Source organism: Blennius ocellaris, assembly GCF_963422515.1.
Source record: "Blennius ocellaris genome assembly, chromosome: 8".
Taxonomy (NCBI): Eukaryota; Metazoa; Chordata; class Actinopteri; order Blenniiformes; family Blenniidae; genus Blennius; species Blennius ocellaris.
The window spans coordinates 29,123,993-29,145,044 of record NC_137657.1 but is presented as its reverse complement, the minus strand read 5'-3'; the positions used below and the strand labels follow the sequence as shown (position 1 = coordinate 29,145,044).

The 21,052-nt window shown below is 50.6% G+C and overlaps 1 protein-coding gene across 1 annotated transcript; it reads right to left on the bottom strand.

Moving 5' to 3' along the window:
* Positions 1-151: 151 nt before the first annotated feature.
* On the bottom strand, positions 152-17,979 carry cep162 (centrosomal protein 162). The gene is made up of 28 exons (XM_080500601.1): positions 17,884-17,979; positions 17,112-17,196; positions 16,473-16,608; positions 16,191-16,247; positions 15,089-15,280; positions 14,528-14,818; positions 13,647-13,699; positions 13,382-13,412; positions 13,247-13,315; positions 11,974-12,156; positions 11,690-11,759; positions 10,933-11,384; positions 9,992-10,080; positions 8,888-9,100; positions 7,901-8,029; positions 7,662-7,774; positions 7,489-7,588; positions 6,693-6,876; positions 6,222-6,484; positions 4,265-4,369; positions 3,947-4,186; positions 3,370-3,555; positions 3,011-3,278; positions 2,687-2,819; positions 2,073-2,214; positions 1,897-1,995; positions 1,284-1,418; positions 152-469 (listed from the first exon to the last, which is right to left on the bottom strand). The coding sequence occupies exons 2-28, from the start codon at positions 17,178-17,180 to the stop codon at positions 278-280; spliced, it is 4,194 nt and encodes a 1,397-aa protein (XP_080356727.1). The 5' UTR covers positions 17,181-17,196; positions 17,884-17,979; the 3' UTR covers positions 152-277.
* Positions 17,980-21,052: the final 3,073 nt, after the last annotated feature.

The following is a 21,052-nucleotide window of genomic DNA, read 5'->3' as shown; positions in this document are numbered from 1 at the left end:
TGGACTGAAATGAAACGTCGAGTCACGACTGAAAGAAAATAAAAGATTTTATCTGAACTGCAGCTGATGATTCATCTGTCTCACACACACACACGTTCAACTACTTTCACATTTATTTATTTAATTCTCCCAAACCATCATAACAAAGACAAAGTGTCCGTCTGGACGGAGACACGTGAGACACAGTCTGGAGGCTCCGGATTGGAACCAGCAGCTTTTATCTCTAAGAAATCTGCAGAAAATCCCTGAACGTCTCCTGCTATTAAATATCTTCTGATCAGCTCCTCTGGGGGACGGACTGAGGACCATAGAGGACCCCCCCTTGTCTCTGCAGGTGTCTCAGGACGTCCAGGATGGAGTCCAGCTCCAGACGAAAGGCCTCCATCTGTCGGCTCTTCTCCTGGGCCACTCGCCTCCAACGCTCCACCTCCGAATGACCAGCTGCCCCCTGCTGGGAACCGCCCATCACCTGGACAGGAAGTGGAGGAGCAGGGGGACAGGAAGTGGAGGAGCAGGGGGACAGGAAGTGGAGGAGCAGGGGGACAGGAAGTGGAGGAGCAGGGAAACAGGAAGTGCAGGAGCAGGGGGACAGGAAGTGCAGGAGCAGGGAGACAGGAAGTGGAGGAGCAGGGAGACAGGAAGTGCAGGAGCAGGGAGACAGGAAGTGGAGGAGCAGGAAGACAGGAAGTGCAGGAGCAGGGAGACAGGAAGTGGAGGAGCAGGGGGACAGGAAGTGGAGGAGCAGGGGGACAGGAAGTGCAGGAGCAGGGAGACAGGAAGTGGAGGAGCAGGGGGACAGGAAGTGGAGGAGCAGGGAGACAGGGAGACAGGAAGTGCAGGAGCAGGGAGACAGGAAGTGGAGGAGCAGGGAGACAGGAAGTGCAGGAGCAGGGAGACAGGAAGTGGAGGAGCAGGGAGACAGGAAGTGCAGGAGCAGGGAGACAGGAAGTGCAGGAGCAGGGAGACAGGAAGTGGAGGAGCAGGGAGACAGGAAGTGCAGGAGCAGGGAGACAGGAAGTGGAGGAGCAGGGAGACAGGAAGTGGAGGAGCGAGACAGGAAGTGGAGCAGAGGGACAGGAAGTGGAGGAGTAGGGAGACAGGAAGTGGAGCAGGGGACAGGAAGTGGAGCAGAGAGACAGGAAGTGGAGCAGGGGACAGGAAGTGGAGCAGGGGACAGGAAGTGGAGCAGGGTCACTATTATTTTCTTCAGACGTGTTGGATGATTGAATGATTAAATGTCGACCAGGAGGAGCAGAAGTAGAAAGTGAAAGGAGCGTCTGGACCTCCTGCAGCTGCAGCTCCCTCTGCTGGTGGCGGAGCTCCATGCTGACCATCTTCTGTTGCAGGACACGGAGGAGCTTCACCTCGGGACTCTGGCCGTCGGTGGCCTCCTTCAACTGCTGGAGCAGCCTGCTGACCTGGAGGAGGAGGAGGAGCACACTACATCACTCCTCCAGGAGGAGCACACTACATCACTCACACCAATTCAGGAACACACTCCACCAGGAGGAGCACACTCCATCACTCCTCCAGGAGGAGCACACTCCACCAGGAGGAGCACACTCCACCAGGAGGAGCACACTCCTCCAGGAGGAGCACACTCCACCAGGAGGAGCACACTACATCACTCCTCCAGGAGGAGCACACTACATCACTCCTCTAGGAGGACCACACTCCTCCAAGAGGAGCACACTCCATCACTCCTCCAGGAGGAGCACACTACATCACTCCTCCAAGAGGAGCACACTACATCACTCCTCCAAGAGGAGCACACTCCTCCAAGAGGAGCACACTACATCACTCCTCCAGGAGGAGCACACTCCATCACTCCTCCAGGAGAACAAACTGGACAGAGGAGGTGGAGAACGTCCACCTGTCCTCCCTCCTCCTGCTCACCTGCTCCTGCAGCACCTCCTCCCGGGTCCTGGACAGAACCAGGGCCTCTCGGACGCCCCGCTGCTCCTCCAGCTGCTCCTGCAGATGTTGGACGGTGACCTGCAGACACGTGGAGCGGGAGCGTCATTCCCAGGCTTCTCCTGCAGGGGGTGGAGGGAGTCCTGGGGAGGTGCTACCTCCTGAGCGCTCAGCTGGTTGGAGACTTCTGCCGCCCTGGAGGAGGAGTGCTGCAGGGCGTGGCTGCTCCTCAGGAGCTCCACCTCCCGGAGGTGCTCCGCCTTCAGGGAGGAGATCTGCTGAGTGAACAGCTCCTTCACCCTGAGGGGTCAAAGTTCATGTCAGTGGTCTGCAGGGAGGAGGCGGGGCCATTCAGGGAGGAGGCGGGGCCGTTCAGGGAGGAGGCGGGCCAATTAGGGAGGAGGTGGGCCCGATCAGGGAGGAGGGAAGGATCAAGGAGGAGGCGGGGCCGATCAGGGAGGAGGCGGGGCCGATCAGGGAGGAGGCGGGGCCGTTCAGGGAGGAGGGGAGGATCAAGGAGGAGGCGGGGCCGATCAGGGAGGAGGCGGGGCCGATCAGGGAGGAGGCGGGGCCGTTCAGGGAGGAGGTGGGGCCGGTCAGGGAGGAGGTGGGGCCGTTCAGGGAGGAGGTGGGCCCGATCAGGGAGGAGGGGAGGATCAAGGAGGAGGCGGGGCCGATCAGGGAGGCGGGGCTGTTCAGGGAGGAGGCGGGGTGATCAGGGAGGAGGCGGGGCCGTTCAGGGAGGAGGGGAGGATCAGGGAGGAGGCGGTACCTGCAGCGCTCCTCCTCGGCTCGCTGGGCCTCAGCCTGTCGCGCCTCCTTCTCCTGCTGGAGCTGCACCTCCTGCTGCTCCACTCGCTCCTGCAGAGCCTCCTTGTCCCGCAGCACCTCGGAGATGTGGCTCCCTGCGGAGACACAAACTGAACTCTGAGTTGTGGATCTCGTCTCTTCCAGACGAGACGCTCAGTTCAGGAGCCACACGATGTCACTTCCTGTCAACACGTCGACGTAGAAGGACTGACGGCTCCTCGGCCGCCGGAGCCCGAGAGAAGAAAACCCTGACGTGCAAAACGTCGGGCTGCAGAGCGTCACAGACCTGAGAAGACGGTGGGCTGGTAGGTCTTCTCATACTGGGCGGAGGGGAAGCGGTGGTGGTGGTGGGGGGCGGCGGGGGGGCTCTGGGGGCTCGGGGGCCTCCGGGGCCCCGACAGGACGTTCCTGCGCTCCCGCTGCAGCCGCTCCACGGTGCGCTGCAGCTCCTGGACGCTGCGCGTCTTGGCGCTCAGCTCGCGGTTCAGCCGCTCCAGCCGGGAGGCCGAGGCCTCGTCGGCGTGCCGCTGGCGTCTGCCGGGAGTGGGCGGAGCCTGAGGGGGACACCGGAGCGTCCAGGTCATGTGGCGTCAACCGCTGCCGAAGCCGCCCGCAACCCCCGCCCGCCTCCCCGCCTCCACCCACCTGGAGTCTCAGCTGCTCCCGCAGCGCCTCCTCCTCCTCCCGGTGGCGCCGTTGTTCCAGCTGCAGCGTCTCTTCTGCAGCCCGAAGCTTTGAAGTCCACGACTCCGCCGCCGACCCTGCTGCCGCCGCCGCTTCCTGCTGCTGCAGCTTCTGCTGCAGCTCGGAGACCTGCTGCTCGTATCGCAGCTGCACAGACAGAAAATTCAATCGGACACGGAAAATAAAACGTCTCCTGGAGTCATGAAGAATCAACCAGGAGGAACGGTTGACTATATTGGAGGAATATACTGGGAGCGTTTTGACTTCGGTGTGATCTGGACTGATATTTATTATTGAATAAGACATTCGGCCACCAGGTGGCGACGTTGTAACGTCTCCCTAACGGCGTTTCTTCCACAGAAGCAGTGAAGTTCTCAGTGTTACTGGAAATAAAAGCATTCAGCTGGTCAACAGTATTTTCATTCACCCCCAAACGGCAGAAGCAGGCAGGTTGAAGCAGCGGTACCCCGGAACCTGAATACATTTCACTACAACTACGGCGAGAAAAGTGTGGAGACGTTCAGCAGAGCAGCTTCACCTTGATCCTGTCGAACTGCAGCTCCATGCTGCGCAGGCTGCGTTTGGCGTCCTCGTCGTGGCTCTCTAGCTCCGCCTCCAGGCGTTGAATCCGGCGCTCCAGCAGCGCTGTGATGCGGCCGCCGCCCGCCGCCGCCGCCGCCGCCGCCGCCTGGTCCTCGCCGGCCGCGGCGGCGGCGTAGATGAGGGCGGGCAGAGAGCTGGGGTTTCGGCTGCGGAGGATGAGCTCCAGCTGCTTGACCTGGAAGCGAGACGTGGTGAGAGGCGGTATGGCGGTACGGCGGTACGGCGGCGCGGCGTCCAGCGTAAGGACACAAACCTGACTCTGCAGCTCCTGCAGCCTCTTGGTTTCCACTGATCTCGCTCTGCTCCTCCTCTGCTGCTCGCCGCCTCTCCGGCCCACGCCCTCCTTCAGCTTCTCCACCTTCAAATCAGAACTAGAGCTTCAGCTTCACAGGAGACGTTCCGCTGAGGAACCGAGGAAGAACCGTCACGGAACCATCAGGCAGGAAAGAAGGCAGAACTTCAAACTGCTGCTCAGTAAACCTCGCTGGACGAACTGAACCCACGTTTCTCCCTGATCTGCTGGGAAAACGACCTGCGATGTGAGGAAGACGGTGAGGAAGACGGTGAGGAAGACGGTGAGGAAGACGGTGAGGAAGACGGTGAGGAAGACGGTGAGGAAGACGGTGAGGAAGACGGTGAGGAAGACGGTGAGGAAGACGGTGAGGAAGACGGTGAGGAAGACGGTGAGGAAGACGGTGATGAAGACGGTGAGGAAGACGGTGAGGAAGACGGTGAGGAAGACACCAGGTTCCTAGTGAGGTGCAGGTTTGTGTGTTTTCATGCTAGTGGAGTGAAACCCTGAGGGACGGTCAGACCACAGAGGGACAGTCAGACCACAGAGGGACGGTCAGACCACAGAGGGACGGTCAGACCACAGAGGGACAGTCAGACCACAGAGGGACAGTCAGACCACAGAGGGACAGTCAGACCACAGGGGGACAGTCAGACCACAGAGGGACAGTCAGACCACAGAGGGACAGTCAGACCACAGAGGGACAGTCAGACCACAGGGGGACGGTCAGACTACAGAGGGACAGTCAGACTACAGATGGACAGTCAGACCACAGAGGGACAGTCAGACCACAGAGGGACAGTCAGACCACAGAGGGACGGTCAGACCACAGAGGGACAGTCAGACCACAGAGGGACGGTCAGACTACAGAGGGACAGTCAGACTACAGATGGACAGTCAGACTACAGATGGACAGTCAGACCACAGAGGGACAGTCAGACCACAGAGGGACAGTCAGACCACAGAGGGACAGTCAGACCACAGAGGGACAGTCAGACCACAGAGGGACAGTCAGACTATAGAGGGACGGTCAGACCACAGAGGGACAGTCAGACTACAGAGGGACGGTCAGACTATAGAGGGACAGTCAGACTACAGAGGGACAGTCAGACCACAGAGGGACGGTCAGACCACAGGGGGACGGTCAGACTACAGAGGGACAGTCAGACTACAGATGGACAGTCAGACCACAGAGGGACAGTCAGACCACAGAGGGACAGTCAGACCACAGAGGGACGGTCAGACCACAGAGGGACAGTCAGACCACAGAGGGACGGTCAGACTACAGAGGGACAGTCAGACTACAGATGGACAGTCAGACTACAGATGGACAGTCAGACCACAGAGGGACAGTCAGACCACAGAGGGACAGTCAGACCACAGAGGGACAGTCAGACCACAGAGGGACAGTCAGACCACAGAGGGACAGTCAGACTATAGAGGGACGGTCAGACCACAGAGGGACAGTCAGACTACAGAGGGACGGTCAGACTATAGAGGGACGGTCAGACCACAGAGGGACGGTCAGACCACAGAGGGACGGTCAGACCACAGAGGGACGGTCAGACCACAGAGGGACAGTCAGACCACAGGGGGACAGTCAGACTATAGAGGGACGGTCAGACCACAGAGGGACAGTCAGACCACAGAGGGACGGTCAGACCACAGAGGGACGGTCAGACCACAGAGGGACAGTCAGACCACAGAGGGACAGTCAGACCACAGAGGGACGGTCAGACCACAGAGGGACGGTCAGACCACAGAGGGACGGTCAGACTATAGAGGGACGGTCAGACCACAGAGGGACGGTCAGACCACAGAGGGACAGTCAGACCACAGAGGGACAGTCAGACCACAGAGGGACAGTCAGACCACAGAGGGACAGTCAGACCACAGAGGGACGGTCAGACGGTCAGACCTGCTGCCGGAGCTCCAGGATCTGGGCCGTCGCCGCCTTCAGCCGGCCGGCGTCTCGGTCCAGCAGCTCCTGGTTCTCAGTGAACCACTGCAGCTTCTTCTTCAGGGCCTCCACCTCCTCCCTGTGCTTCACCTCCAACGCCTCCACCTCCTCCCTGTGCTTCACCTCCAACGCCTCCACCTCCTCCCTGTGCTTCACCTCCAACGGCTCCACCTCCTCCCTGTGCTTCACCTCCAACGCCTCGACCTCCGAGCGCCGATCACCTGACACAGCCGGGGAACAGGACTCAGACTTGTTGGCACGGTGCCAGAATCACATCCTCCACGTCTGTTTCCTGTCATGTAGCAACATCAGAGCAGGAACTTTGTCCTGGAACCTTTACTCTACCAATCACAGACGTCCTCCGCTGTTCTTACAAACCACCGCTGGTCCAGAGGGAGCAGGCCTTTATTCTGAAAAGCCGGAGCTAACCTGAGGTGGTCAGGACCTGAGACAGCTCCTTCTCCTTCTGCACCAGCTGCAGCTCCACCTTCAGGGCCCCGTTCTCCACCTTCAGGGCCCCGTTCTCCACCTTCAGGGCCCCGTTCTCCACCTTCAGGGCCCCGTTCTCCACCTTCAGGCTCTGGAGCTCCTCGGACAGCGACGCCTCACTCCTCTGCACACAGGAACAGAGTGAAGAACAGAGTGAGGAACAGAGTGAGGAACAGAGTGAAGAACAAGAACAGAGTGAAGAACAGAAGAACAGTGTGAAGAACAGAAGAACAGTGTGAAGAACAGAGTGAGGAACAGAAGAACAGAGTGAGGAACAGAAGAACAGAGTGAGGAACAGTGTGAAGAACAGTGTGAAGAACAAGAACAGAGTGAAGAACAGAAGAACAGTGTGAAGAACAGAAGAACAGTGTGAAGAACAGAGTGAGGAACAGAAGAACAGAGTGAGGAACAGAAGAACAGAGTGAGGAACAGTGTGAAGAACAGTGTGAAGAACAAGAACAGAGTGAGGAACAGAAGAACAGAGTGAGGAACAGTGTGAAGAACAGAAGAACAGTGTGAAGAACAGTGTGAAGAACAGAAGAACAGTGTGAAGAACAGAGGAACAGAAGAACAGTGTGAAGAACAGAGTGAGGAACAGAGTGAGGAACAGTGTAAAGAACAGAGTGAGGAACAGAGGAACAGAAGAACAGTGTGAAGAACAGAAGAACAGAGTGAGGAACAGAAGAACAGTATGAAGAACAGAGGAACAGTCGAGGAAGAGCGAGGAGTTCCAGACCTGCAGAGTGTGGTTCTGCTCCAGCAGCTCGGTGATTCGTCGAGAGTGATCCATGCGACAGAAGCTCCCCGCAGGCCTGAGGCTCTTCCTCAGCTGCTCCCTGCAGACGAACAGGACGGGGATGAATGGACGAAGCAGGGTGAGCAGACCCCTCCCCCCGCCGGACCCCCCACCGTGTGGAGGCCAGGTCCCCCAGCAGCCGCTGGTTCTCCTGGAACATGGCCTCCTGGGTGGACCTGGTCCGGTCCCGCTGGGCCTTCATCTGCTCACACAGCTTCTCGTTCTCCTGGAAAAAAAACCATCCTGGTCGTTTGTCACCGCCGCTCTTCAAAGCCTGAGACACAACAGTCCCTCAGAGTTCCGTCTCCTGCAGCCTGGAGGACGAGGACGAGGACGAGGACGAGGGCGCCACCTGCTGGTATCCCCTGATGAGCGTCTCCTGCTCCCTCACGTCTCGGTCCAGCTGCTGGAGCTTCTGCTGCGTGGCAGGATCTGCAGCGTCCAGCCGCAGCCTCTGCAGGGCTGCTTCTGCAGCGGCCAGCTGAACAGAGACCAAACCTGTCGTTACACCTCGGAGACGCTGCGGCTCATCCCAGCAGGTTCTCGCAGGAAGGTAATCTAGAACAGTGTTTTTCAACCTCTGTACCGCGACACACTGGTGTTTCCTCCAGATCCAGTCAGGTGAGCCGTGGGAAATTATCCAATTTCACATTTTTTTCTTAAAAAAACATTTGCTCTCAAAGAAAAGTTCTCAAAGAAAAGCTCACAAAGAAAAGCTCTCAAAGAAAAGTTCACAAAGAAAAGCTCTCAAAGAAAAGCTCTTTACAGAAAAGCTCTTTACAGAAAAGTTCACAAAGAAAAGCTCTCAAAGAAAAGCTCTCAAAGAAAAGCTCACAAAGAAAAGCTCTCAAAGAAAAGCTCTCAAAGAAAAGCTCTCAAAGAAAAGCTCTTTAAAGAAAAGCTCTCAAAGAAAAGCTCTCAAAGAAAAGCTCTCAAAGAAAAGCTCACAAAGAAAAGTTCTCAAAGAAAAGCTCTTTAAAGAAAAGCTCACAAAGAAAAGCTCTCAAAGAAAAGCTCAAAAAGCCTTGGCTCAAAAAGGTTGAAAAACACTGATCTAGCCAACCCCAATGAAGCTGGTGTCAAATTACAGTGCTTCTGTTTTGAAAACTGTACAATAGTGTTGCCGACTCTGCAACAGAAATTAAATCGTACAACATGTGTGACTAAAAGTGGCTAAATGCCAACCCTGAAAGACCGTCTCTACAAAAGCAATAATATGAGGCTGGTGTCAAATAACGGCCCCAGGAAAAACACTTTAAATCCCACATGGAGCAGAATAACTCTGAACGTGAGCCGAGGAGGCGCAGGATTTGTTCTGAGGAGTTTCATATGGAGTCACCTGACTCTGCAGCAGGAAGTTCTGCTGTCTGAGCACCTGGAGCTCCTCCTCTGCTCCTGCTCGCCTCCTCTGGAGCTCCTCCTCTGCTCCTAATCGCCTCCTCTGGAGCTCCTCCTCTGCTCCTCCTCGCCTCCTCTGGAGCTCGTCCTCTGCTCCTCCTCGCCTCCTCTGGAACTCCTCCTCTGCTCCTCCTCGCCTCCTCTGGAGCTCCTCCTCGGAATTTGAATAAAAAAAGTCTTCAATTCCCATCCCTACATTAAGAACTAGTCATTATTAACCAAGGAGTCCAAAGAATCATTGGGGGGGGGGGGGGGGGGGGTTAACGTTTTTCCATCATAAAAACTGCTGAGTCAGCATTTAATTCACTCATGTTACAAAACTACTAAGTTAAAGCATTGACATTAGCAGTGCATCATTTCTTTGTTAAATATTTTCTAACTTTTAAAAACATTGCAGGATATGGGTGTGTTGAACATGAACTTTCTGGCTCCAATAGGTTCAAAGAAAAGCTCTCAAAGAAAAGCTCACAAAGAAAACTTCTCAAAGAAAAGCTCACAAAGAAAAGCTCTCAAAGAAAAGCTCTCAAAGAAAAGCTCTTTAAAGAAAAGCTCTCAAAGAAAAGTTCTCAAAGAAAAGTTCTCAAAGAAAAGCACTTTAGAGAAAATCCCACAAAGAAAAGTTCTCAAAGAAAAGTTCTCAAGGAAAAGCTCTCAAAGTAAAGCTCTCAAAGAAAAGTTCTCAAAGAAAAGCTCTTTAAAGAAAAGCTGTCAAAGGAAAGCTCTCAAAGAAAAGTTCTCAAAGAAAAGTTCTCAAAGAAAAGCTCTCAAAGAAAAGTTCTCAAAGAAAAGCTATCAAAGAAAAGCTCTTAAAGGAAATCTCTCAAAGGAAAGCTCTCAAAGAAAAGCTCTTAAAGAAAAGCTCTTAAAGGAAAGCTCTCAAAGGAAAGCCCACAGTGGCTGAAGGCTAAAGAGAAGCTGAATCAGACATCATGATGAGACGGAGACACAGGATGAGGCGTCATTGAAGTGATGAAAAACATCCCAGAACACAACAGAGAAAGTGGATTTCAGTGTTATGATGTACTGTTCTTGCTGAAGGACTGACCGGGTGGACGTGTCCAATCTGCTGCTGGAGGACGCTCACCAAGGACCGGACGGACGCCACCAGCTGGCTGCTCGCCAACGGACCCTCATCTGAGTCACACGGAGGAAAAACAATGACGTCATGAAGTGGTGAGTCATGAGGGACGATATGAGGATGAAGCTCCAGCAGATTATTATTTTATTATCTTTGTGCTCAGAATGAATGTAAAATCTCATTTCACCAAATGTTTTGGGGAAAAAACTAAAAATTCTGATTAAAAAAAGTAATTTAATCCATAAAAAATTCATTCATTCAGTTTCTGTGCAAAAGTTTTGACTTTAAAGGTAGAACATTGTGATGTTTTATAATCTGGCATTAGAGGAGGAAGATGCTCTATAATCTGGCGTTAGAGGAGGAAGATGCTCTATAATCTGGATTAGAGGAGGAAGATGCTCTATAATCTGGTGTTAGAGGAGGAAGATGCTCTATAATCTGATGTTAGAGGAGGGAGATGCTCTATAATCTGATGTTAGAGGAGGAAAATGCTCTATGATCTGGTGCTAGAGGAGGAAGATGCTCTATGATCTGGTGCTAGAGGAGGAAGATGCTCTATAATCTGATGTTAGAGGAAGATGCTCTATAATCTGGTGCTAGGGGAGGAAGATGCTCTATAATCTGATGTTAGAGGAGGAAGATGCTCTATAATCTGGTGCTAGAGGAGGAAGATGCTCTATAATCTGGTGCTAGAGGAGGAAGATGCTCTATAATCTGATGTTAGAGGAGGAAGATGCTCTATAATCTGATGTTAGAGGAGGAAGATGCTCTATAATCTGGTGCTAGAGGAGGAAGATGCTCTATAATCTGGTGCTGCAGGCAACCAACATTACGCAGCAGATGAAGTGAGAGCGTTAAAGCCAAAGGTGAGTTCTGATTGGACGGTGAGGATGAGAGGTGGTGGTCACCTGCCCCCTGCTGGGCCTCTCTGGTGGGGGAGGGTTTGTCTGGTGGCGGCGGCTGTCGAACCCGTGAGGAAGCAGGCGACTGGAGCTTCAGTGAAGCGGCGGCTCTGGGCGGAGCTGCCGGGCTCCGGTCCAGAGTCCGTCCTCCGGCCGGGCTCCGGTCCAGAGCCCGTCCTCTGGACCGGGAAGCAGCTCCCTTCTTGGCTCTGCCGGCGTGAGACGGTGTTGGAGAGCCGCTCTGGTCCTGGACCCGCCTCGCCACGTCCCGCCTGACGCTACACGTCCGGTCCGGGCTGCGAGGACCCGGGGGGGCGGAGCCACGGCCCCGTCCTCCCGCGGCGCCGCGTCCTGCCGGAGGCTCCGCCCATCTGGACTCTGAGAGAGTCCCTGCAGTAAAAGTCTGTCCCAATGGACGAGGCGTCTCGTCTCCTGTCTCCTGGTCCAGCGCCACAGAGCTGCACACACACGCACACACACACACACACACACACACACACACACACACACACACACACACACACACACACACACACACACACACACACACACACTTTTATTTTGGTACTTCTTTGTGACGTTGCTAATTGTTCATGTCGATGTGATGAAACCTTCATCAGGTTTGAAAGTTTCGCAGGACGAGATGAATGTTTGTCGTTCTGTCAGTCTGTTAGTTTCTTTCTCTGTTAATCTACTGAAAAGGTGAATTATGGGATTTTCTGACGAATCAGCTGAAGCGAAGCAGCGTGACGGAGGTTCAGACCTGAGCAGCTGCAGGACGGAGGCGTCGCCCGGCCGGATGGGCTTCATCAGCTCCTCTGCAGTGGGAAGGTCTGCACACACACACACACACACACACACACACACACACACACACACACACACACACACACACACTTACTTATAAGAGTGACCTTCTCTTCTGCTCCTTTTCACTCAAAATTCATTGAATTGGAAGTTTTGTTGCCGTTTATCTTTTTGTGATGAACTATAGAATTTCAAACAAAGAAAATAGTTTGGTAGTTTTAGCTGGAGGTTCTCTCAGACCTGACTGGGTGGTGGAAGCCGGCTGCAGCGACGGAGGAGGTGACGGAGGAGGTGACGGAGGAGGAGGCATGGTTTCTCCCTCGTCCTCCGACGCTCGGGCCACGTGGATCTGCTGGTAGGCCTCCTGGAGAGCCTCCATCTCTGAACCGCCGCCGCCGCCGCTGCTCTGGACCAACGACCGGCCTGCTGACCATTCAGACGCTTAACTTAACATAGCCTTAACTTAACCTAGCCTTAACTTAACTTAGCCTTAACTTAACTTAACCTAGCCTTAACTTAACTTAGCCTTAACTTAACTTAACCTAGCCTTAACTTAACCTAGCCTTAACTTAACATAGCCTTAACTTAACCTAGCCTTAACTTAACTTAGACTTAACTTAACCTCGCCTTAACTTAACTTAACCTAGCCTTAACTTAACCTAGCGTTAACTTAATCTAGCCTTAACTTAACCTCGCCTTGACTTAATCTAGCCTTAACTTAACCTAGCCTTAACTTAACCTAGCCTTAACTTAACCTAGCCTTAACTTAACTTAGCCTTAACTTAACCTAGCCTTAACTTAACCTAGCGTTAACTTAACCTCGCCTTAACTTAACCTAGCCTTAACTTAACCTAGCGTTAACTTAACTTAACCTGGCGTTAACTTAACCTAGCCTTAACTTAACCTAGCCTTAACTTAACCTAGCCTTAACTTAACCTAGCGTTAACTTAACCTAGCGTTAACTTAACCTCGCCTTAACTTAACCTGGCGTTAACTTAACCTAGCCTTAACTTAACTTAGACTTAACCTAGCGTTAACTTAACCTCGCCTTAACTTAACTTAACCTAGCCTTAACTTAACCTAGCCTTAACTTAACTTAACCTCGCCTTAACTTAACTTAACCTAGCCTTAACTTAACTTAGACTTAACCTCGCCTTAACTTAACTTCACCTAGCCTTAACTTAACTTAGACTTAACTTAACCTCGCCTTAACTTAACTTAACCTAGCCTTAACTTAACCTAGCGTTAACTTAATCTAGCCTTAACTTAACCTCGCCTTAACTTAATCTAGCCTTAACTTAATCTAGCCTTAACTTAACCTAGCCTTAACTTAACCTAGCGTTAACTTAATCTAGCCTTAACTTAACCTAGCCTTAACTTAACCTAGCGCTAAATTAACTTAGCCTTAACTTAACCTCGCCTGAACTTAACCTCGCCTGAACTTAACCTAGCCTTAACTTAACTTGGCGTAAACAAAGTAAAGGAGAGCATCATCATGTCCATGCAGCGTTACCTTTGTCCCCCGCCGTGTCCGTCCCTCCGTCTTCTCCACCCGACTCGTCCAGAGACTCATAAAAACAAACTGAGACGAAGTGGATTAAATAAATGAGAGTAACTGAGTTCAGTAAATTATAATCTTAAGTCTCACCTCGGCCAAGAATTGGAGACATTTTCGGTTTCTGAGGAAAAAAGAGTGAAACACGAAGTAAAAGAGTGAAAAGCTGCTGCATGGTGGGAACGTTTCCTTTGCTTTCATCTCGTTAGTTTGTCCTGAACGTTTCTCTGCAGTGAGAAACTCCTCCGGTCATTTCAACCAAGAATCATTAAGACGTTTTAATGAAACCAGTTTGGAAAATCTATAAACAAATAAATAAAATGTATGAGGAAGAAACAAAACGGCCACTGAAACTGACCTCCTCCTTCACCGTCTCCTCCTCTTCAAAATCCTCACTGTAGTGCGGCGAGGCTGCGAGGACCAGAGGACACGCAGGTGAAGGTCAAGTCAACTCAACTTTATTTATAAAGCACTTTAAAACAACGCTCTTCTTCAGGTCTGTACAGACAGGAGCAGGCAGGAATGTACAGTTAATTCACAAAATAGAATTAAAAACAGTGTCGAACAATTAAAAACAATAAACGGCCGGAGCAGATCTGATCAATACTGAGGGGCCGTGGAGGCTTTTAAAAACAAATAAAATCATTTTAAAATCAATCCTAAGACGAACAGCCGGTGGAGCGAATCTGGAACTGGTGGGACGTTCTGGTTCATTTGGTTCCTGATTAAAGTCCTGATGAAAGACTGATAAGAGAATGATAGAAGAGTGAAAAGACTGATAAAAAAATAAAAAGACTGATAAAAGAATGAAAAGACTGATAAAAGAATGAACACTGATAAAAGACTGATAGAATAGTGAAAAGACTGATAAAAGACTGATAGAATAGTGAAAAGACTGATAAAAAAATGATAAAACAATGAAAAGACTGATAAAAGACTGATAGAATAGTGAAAAGACTGATACAAGAGCGAAAAGACTGATAAAAGACTGATAGAATAGTGAAAAGACTGATAAAAGAATGAAAAGACTGATAAAAGAAAGCTAGAATAGTGAAAAGACTGATAAAAAAATGAAAAGACTGATAAAAGAATGAAAAGACTGATAAAAGACTGTAAAGACTGATAAAAGAAAGCTAGAATAGTGAAAGGACTGATAAAAGAAAGCTAGAATAGTGAAAAGAAAGATAAAAGAAAGATGAAAGAAAGCTAGAATAGTGAGGACTGATCAGACTGACTCACTTGCAGACCTGCTGCTCTCCAGGATTTCTGCTTCGTCGTTCTGCTGCTCTGCTTTCCTGCAGGAATCAAGACGTGAGACTCTCAGTACAGGAGAACCTCCACCCTCCCCCCCCCCGGAGGATGTAGCGGTGCTTTGCCTGAGGGTGGAGGACGGGGTGGAGTCCAGCTCCTGGTTCAGTTTGCAGTAGTCTATGGAGGACGAAGCTTCGGCCTCCAGCTGGGAGAAGAAGACACTTTTCTCCTCCTCTTCCTCCAGAGTGTCCAAACCCACACTCGTCCTCTTCAGCGGGTCTGAGGACCGGGACAACAGGCTCAGGGTCAGGGGGACAGTAGGGGGACAGCAGGGGGACAGCAGGAGGACAGCAGGAGGACAGCAGGAGGACGTTAGGAAGACATCAGGAGGACAGCAGGAGGACGTTAGGAGGACATCAGGAGGACAGCAGGAGGACATCAGGAGGACAGCAGGACCCCCGATCAAACCAGGGACATGAACAGGGAAGGACAGGACGAGGGGACACGGAGCTGCTCAGGGACTAAACTATGGGGTTCGGGTTCAGTTACCATCAGGACGTCTCTCAGGGACGGCTGGGGGACTTCCTCTGGACCCCCCAGGACTTCCTCCGGACCCCCCGGGACTTCCTCTGGACCCCCCAGGACTTCCTCTGGACCCCCCAGGACTTCCTCCGGCCCCCCCGGGACTTCCTCTGGACCGTGGTTTGGGGACGGGCTTGTCCAAGTTGTCCACATTCACGTCTTCACGCAGCAGGAGAGGAAGAAAAACACAGGTTTGATCTAAAAGTGACTCAGACTGAACGAGCTTCGTCAGACTAGTTAGACTAGTCAGACTAGTTAGACTAGTTAGACTAGTTAAGAGTTAAACATCGCTGGTTACATGTCAGGACTACTAGAAGGCGACGGCAGAGCTGCTGAATGAAGCTTTGCCGTGAAATTACAAAATAAAGGAGGGAAGAGCTCCAGGTCTTTATGGTGACTGTCAAAATAAAAGTACCATGTTGGATTGTTATTACGGTGACTGTCAAAATAAAAGTACCATGTTGGATTGTTATTACGGTGACTGTCAAAATAAAACTACCAGGTTGGAAGGTCATTACGGTGACTGTCAAAATAAAAGCACCAAGTTGGATGGTCAATACGGTGACTGTCAAAATAAAAGCACCAAGTTGGATGGTCACTACGGTGACTGTCAAAATAAAAGCACCAAGTTGGATGGTCATTACAGTGACTGTCAAAATAAAAGTACCATGTTGGATTGTTATTACGGTGACTGTCAAAATAAAACTACTAATTTGGATTGTTATTACGGTGACTGTCAAAATAAAACTACTAATTTGGATTGTTATTACGGTGACTGTCAAAATAAAACTACTAATTTGGATTGTTATTACGGTGACTGTCAAAATAAAGCTACCAGGTTGGATTGTTCTAACGGTGACTGTCAAAATAAAGCACCAGGTTGGATGGTCATTACGGTGGAGGAGATGTTCTGAGTGGCTCTACTGAGCATGTGCAGAACAACTGTGCCGTTTTCACGAAGGGATGTGAAGTTGGAGCTTTTTCAAACCGTTGTCGAATTAACTGACCCCCAAAACACGACCACACTTCTCTGCCTTTAGTTTGAAAAGGTGTCTTCAGCAGCTCTCACCCTGGATTCCTTCCTGCTGGGACTTCCTGGCTTTGAGAAAGCTGCGTTTGGTGCCCTCTGCTGGCGGAGACGGGAAACACAGGAGGACAAGAGAAGCTGTGAAACGACGCAATGTTGCATTGTTTTATAAGAAAACAAGAGTAAGGGTCTCTTGGGGGGGGAGGAGCTTTGGAAGTCAAGCCCCGCCCCCCCAGAGGAGGATCTGGATCCTGCCCTCTGGCTGTTGGGTGTGGAGACGGTCGCCATGGCGACTCTCCATCCTGTCTCTCCATCCTCTCTCACCTCTCTCCGTCTCTCCACTGCTGCGCTGCTCGTCCTGTCGCCACGGCGACGAGGCTCCTGCAGCGGATCTCCGGACGGGTTTACTGAGCGGCTGCTTGTCGGCGCCGCCGAAATCCAGCGAGTCGTCTGAAACAGACTGAGGAGGAAACGAGATGAACGCCGCCGGTCGGCTAGCGCTGCTAGCGCTGCTAGCTTTAAACTAAACTCTGCAGCTTCTCTTTAGATTTGAAAATACGGTCAAACTTCACGCCGTCGCCACGACACAGTGACTCGCTCTTCTGCACATGCTCAGTCTCATGAGTCCTTGTTCTCACGGACTCGGTACTTTTATTTTGAAAGTCGCGGCAATAACGATCCAACTTGGCAGGAACGTCAAACTCCTTTGAAAGACTCTGGTTCTACGGCGCGATAATAATATTACTGCTAGATTTTACTGTAAACACACTTTCCACTTGAACAATCTCAAAATGCCACAAGTTTAAAAGGAATGTTAAAAACTGTTAAAAGTTAAAGAGCAGTGGGCAGATTCTAGTCAGTTTTAGTGGGGTTTTTTTTTTTATGTTACTAAACTGAAAGCAGAGACACCAGAAGTACATTAACAGTTTTCTTGTCGTTGCATCTTAAAGCTTTGTCTTTTACCTCCTTCAGGAACTGTTCGAACTGAGCGTCCAGCTCCTCTTTGGTCAGTCGGTGAGACATAGTGGACATGATGTCCCCCCATCAGCTGCTGGGACACCAAAAACATACTTTGTTTTATTAGAACAGATGTTGAAAACCAGCTGGCATGAGCTCGTGAAATCTTTTTTTTTAACAATACTGAAAAGTAAATGAGCTAAAATTGAACTTGTTGATCATCATTTCTAACGTAAATCGCATCTAAACGTTAATTTATGCACTACAAGTTCAAATTTTTTGTTTATAAATTACTTTGACTGATGAATTAACCACAAATATATATCACAGTATAACTACACCGATAACTAATATAAGTAAGAGTACAGGTTTTAAAATTGATTGAGAATTGACATCCATGCGTCTGCACAGTATAACATCCGGTGTGAACTGTCAAAATAAGGCTGAATCGGTAAATAGATAGAAGTGTTTATGTTCTCATAAATGATACACAAGTTTCTCGGGCAGAAAATTTAGTCGCTTTCATCAAATAACGCGTGACCTTTAAAGTCCCACGGGAAAACTTTGGACTGAAGCTGTAAAGTTTGACTGACACGCAGCATTTCTTTTATTGTGAATTGACGACACACCGCTTCCTGTTTACTTCAGCCGCTAACGAGCCGCTAACGAGCCGCTAACTTCGCCTACTGACGCTCGTCGGACTGGCTTCGTTCTGCTGGACGTGTCGGGCTCCGGGTCACCGGGCTGTAGACCGACTGTAGACCGACTGTAGACCTACCTCCCGTTAAAACAAGCAGCTTTCACGGTTCCGCCAGATTAAACGACCGGAAAGTGTCTCCGCTTCGGTCCGTTCCCGCGACATCAACCGGTTAACAGAAGCAAGCTGATTGGACGGGGGAGATCACGTGGTGTGGAGAAATCAACCGCCCTCTCTCTCTTCCTCCCTCTCCCTCTCTCGCTCTCTCTCTCCCAGTTGAAAAGTTCATGATGCATTAAAAATATTTCCATATAAAAATTGTTTTGTTTTAACTCAATAAATTATGAATTACTGTTTAGTACTGTTTTTGTTGGGGTTGGGTTTTTTTTCAAATCTGTACTTCCACATACACACATGGATATATATATCTATATATATCTATATATATCTATAAAACCATTCAGGTTTATATATATATATGTATATGTATATATGTGTGTGTGTGTGTGTGTATATATATATATATATATATATATATATATATATACATATATATATATATATATATATATATATACATATACATACATGTGTGTGTATGTGGAAGTATATTTAAGCTAAATGTGCTTCCATATTTATATATATATATATATATATATATATATATACACACACACACACACACATATATATATATATACATACATATATACACATATATATGCATATATATATATATATATATATATATAAACCTGAATGGAAGCACATTTAGCTTAAATGTACTTGTTGGTCTTCCACCGTCTGACGCCAGGATCAGAGGGTTGGACGGAGTGAGAACTCTGGACCATCTGGTCGTACCGGCGGTGGGTTTCTTCCTCCACGTAGGGTCGTGTTGGGGAAAGCCGGAGGACGTCTCCAGCCCTACACGTGTAGGCCACGGCGGTGCAGCGGGGACACGGCGGTGTTTTGGTAGTCATCAAGAAGCAGCTCCTCACAGATCATCTGGCTCGGCAGTAAAGCGGAGTGGGGGGGGCCGTGGGGGGGGGGGGGGGGGGGGGGGGCGTCGATGGACTCTGAGAGCACAGAGGAGCCACTGTCTCCAGGCAGTAAGGAAGTTAGAATAATATATACCTTGGACCAGTGCCCACGCTTTCAGATGGGAGTCCACTCAGGCCCGTTGCATAAGCCTGATAGTACTTAGTGTCTTTCTGTGATGTCAAAGGCCATTGAGCAAACGTGAATTTAATCCGGGTAATAGACGAGAGGGGAGCCCGAGAACAATAAGCTACACGAAATTAGATTTCCTCTGGTGTTCGGGTTCCATGCGTTCACTTTTCATCAGCAGCCATGTGTGACTTGGAAATGTACTGCGTGGGTTTGTGTGGACGGGGGTGGGGGTTCAGCGCTTTGAAATGGTAATGGAAGTAGATTTGAGCGAGATCCCTCTTCAAAATAAACAGGGCCGGTCGGAGCGTGTTGTGATTGGAGGGGGTTTGTTTGCTCTGCGTTGGGACTCCGCTCTCCGCTTCTGAAAGGTTTTCTCTGGCAACAAGGATCCGAACCGGCTCACGTTCGGGAACGCCTGGTTCAGGAGGCTGAGTGAGTCTCTGTCGCCCCGAGTCGTTCGGCAGCCGAGGCCCCGAGCGGCACAGGAAAACCAGGGTTACCCCCTCAGGGCCTCCGGGTCGACGCCGCCTCCTTCCGCCGCCGGATGCAAGCAGCTGCTTTTCCAATCACAGGAAAATCCATCAGGCTGTGCAGGACTGCCGGCTTCCCTCCGTCACCGACTCCTCCGGCGTCCACGTCTGTTGTCCGTCTCGTCAGCTGGTCACTGACGTTAAGTGTCCCGTGTCGTCTTCTGACTGAACCCAGACCGTGGACGGACCAACACACCACCTTGTTTCTCGTGGTCTTGACGCGCCACTTCGTGAAACGTCTGAGTCTCGTGTCAGATCATTTCTCCGGTATCATGGAGGTTCCTGCGGCTCCACCTGTCCTCCAGCCTCCCGTCCCCACGTCTCCTCCTCGGGTCATCACTTCATCAACAGCTTGTTGAGGCTTTTGTAGACTTGGATTTTTCTCCTATTGCTGGAATTTGGAACTCACCAAATTTGGTGAGTTTTTGATCATGTTTAGGAGGTCAAATTTGAGGCGTTTGACACGTAAGGAGTGCCAAAAAATAATTAAAGCTGCAAGCAGCATTGGCCGGGACCTCGCGAAAGACCGCCCGTCGAGGGGAGGTGGCTTTGAATGGTTAATAACAATTTTGTAAGTTTTGAAGGTTTTTTGTTTTTTTTATGACTTTTATTTTGAAAAAACGGCGTCAAAACCAGCTAATTAGCTAGTGATTCATGACCGCAGCACCCCCATTAGGCCACCTACCAAATTTCAGCTCAATCGGACAACGTTTGCTAGCATGCTAACGGGCATGCTAAGCCGCAAGCTAGCGGATCCACCTGAAAATCTCAGTGTGGTACTCCCCAGGTGCCCCCGATCCGGAATCTGGTCTTACTTCAAGTCTGGTGTGAATGACGCAGCACTTATGGAACATGAAAGGTTTTTCAAAAACAGCCAGCGACATGAATTTGAGGGCCTTAGGTAGGGCCCCTCCCGAATGACACTTTTCTGTCCTCTTCTTATCCCACTTGCTCCGGGATCCTGGACTATTGCTCCCTGCAGGTGCAGGTCCAACAAGTCCAGGTCTGATCCCTGGTTCTAGGACTATGACTATGGTTCCGGGCCCTCAGACGGCTGCAGACTGGCACGTCTCGCTCAGTACCAGAGGGCTGTGGATGAGGCTAATTCCCAACAGCCCTCAGACAGTAGTTCCACCAATGGTCACGGCCCTCTAAGAACCCCCCCCCCCCCCCCACCCCCCCCCCCCCCCCAACCTTCTGTCTGCTTCTGTTCCCATATAGGAGGACTTTATAAGATTTTTTGTTTTTCGTCTGCGAGATCATTGACTAGCTGTAGCGATAGCCTAGCATTAGCCTCATCTGCTGCCCCAGATTCTCCACCCGATCGCTTTGAACCCGTCTCTCCGTTTCATTCCTCCCTGATGTGGTTCTGCATGAGAACCAGTTGCTCTCGTTCTACTCGTTCTAAAATCACATCTTGATGTTTGTGTTTTATTCAAATTTGGACCCGCTTCTAACTTGTTTGATCTCAAAGGTCCAAGAGATGAAAGAGTTTTTATCCACCTGAACAAGTCTTTTCCAGTCGTCTTCAGAACACAGACGTCAGATTT

Coding starts and splice junctions, on each gene's coding strand:
- cep162 (XM_080500601.1), bottom strand. CDS start 17,180: ATGTCCACTATGTCTCACCGACTGACCAAAGAGGAGCTGGACGCTCAG. Junction 16,609..17,111: donor TCGAACAGTTCCTGAAGGAG/GTAAAAGACAAA, acceptor TTTCCTCCTCAG/TCTGTTTCAGACGACTCGCT. Junction 15,281..16,190: donor CCAGCAGGAAGGAATCCAGG/GTGAGAGCTGCT, acceptor TGCTGCGTGAAG/ACGTGAATGTGGACAACTTG.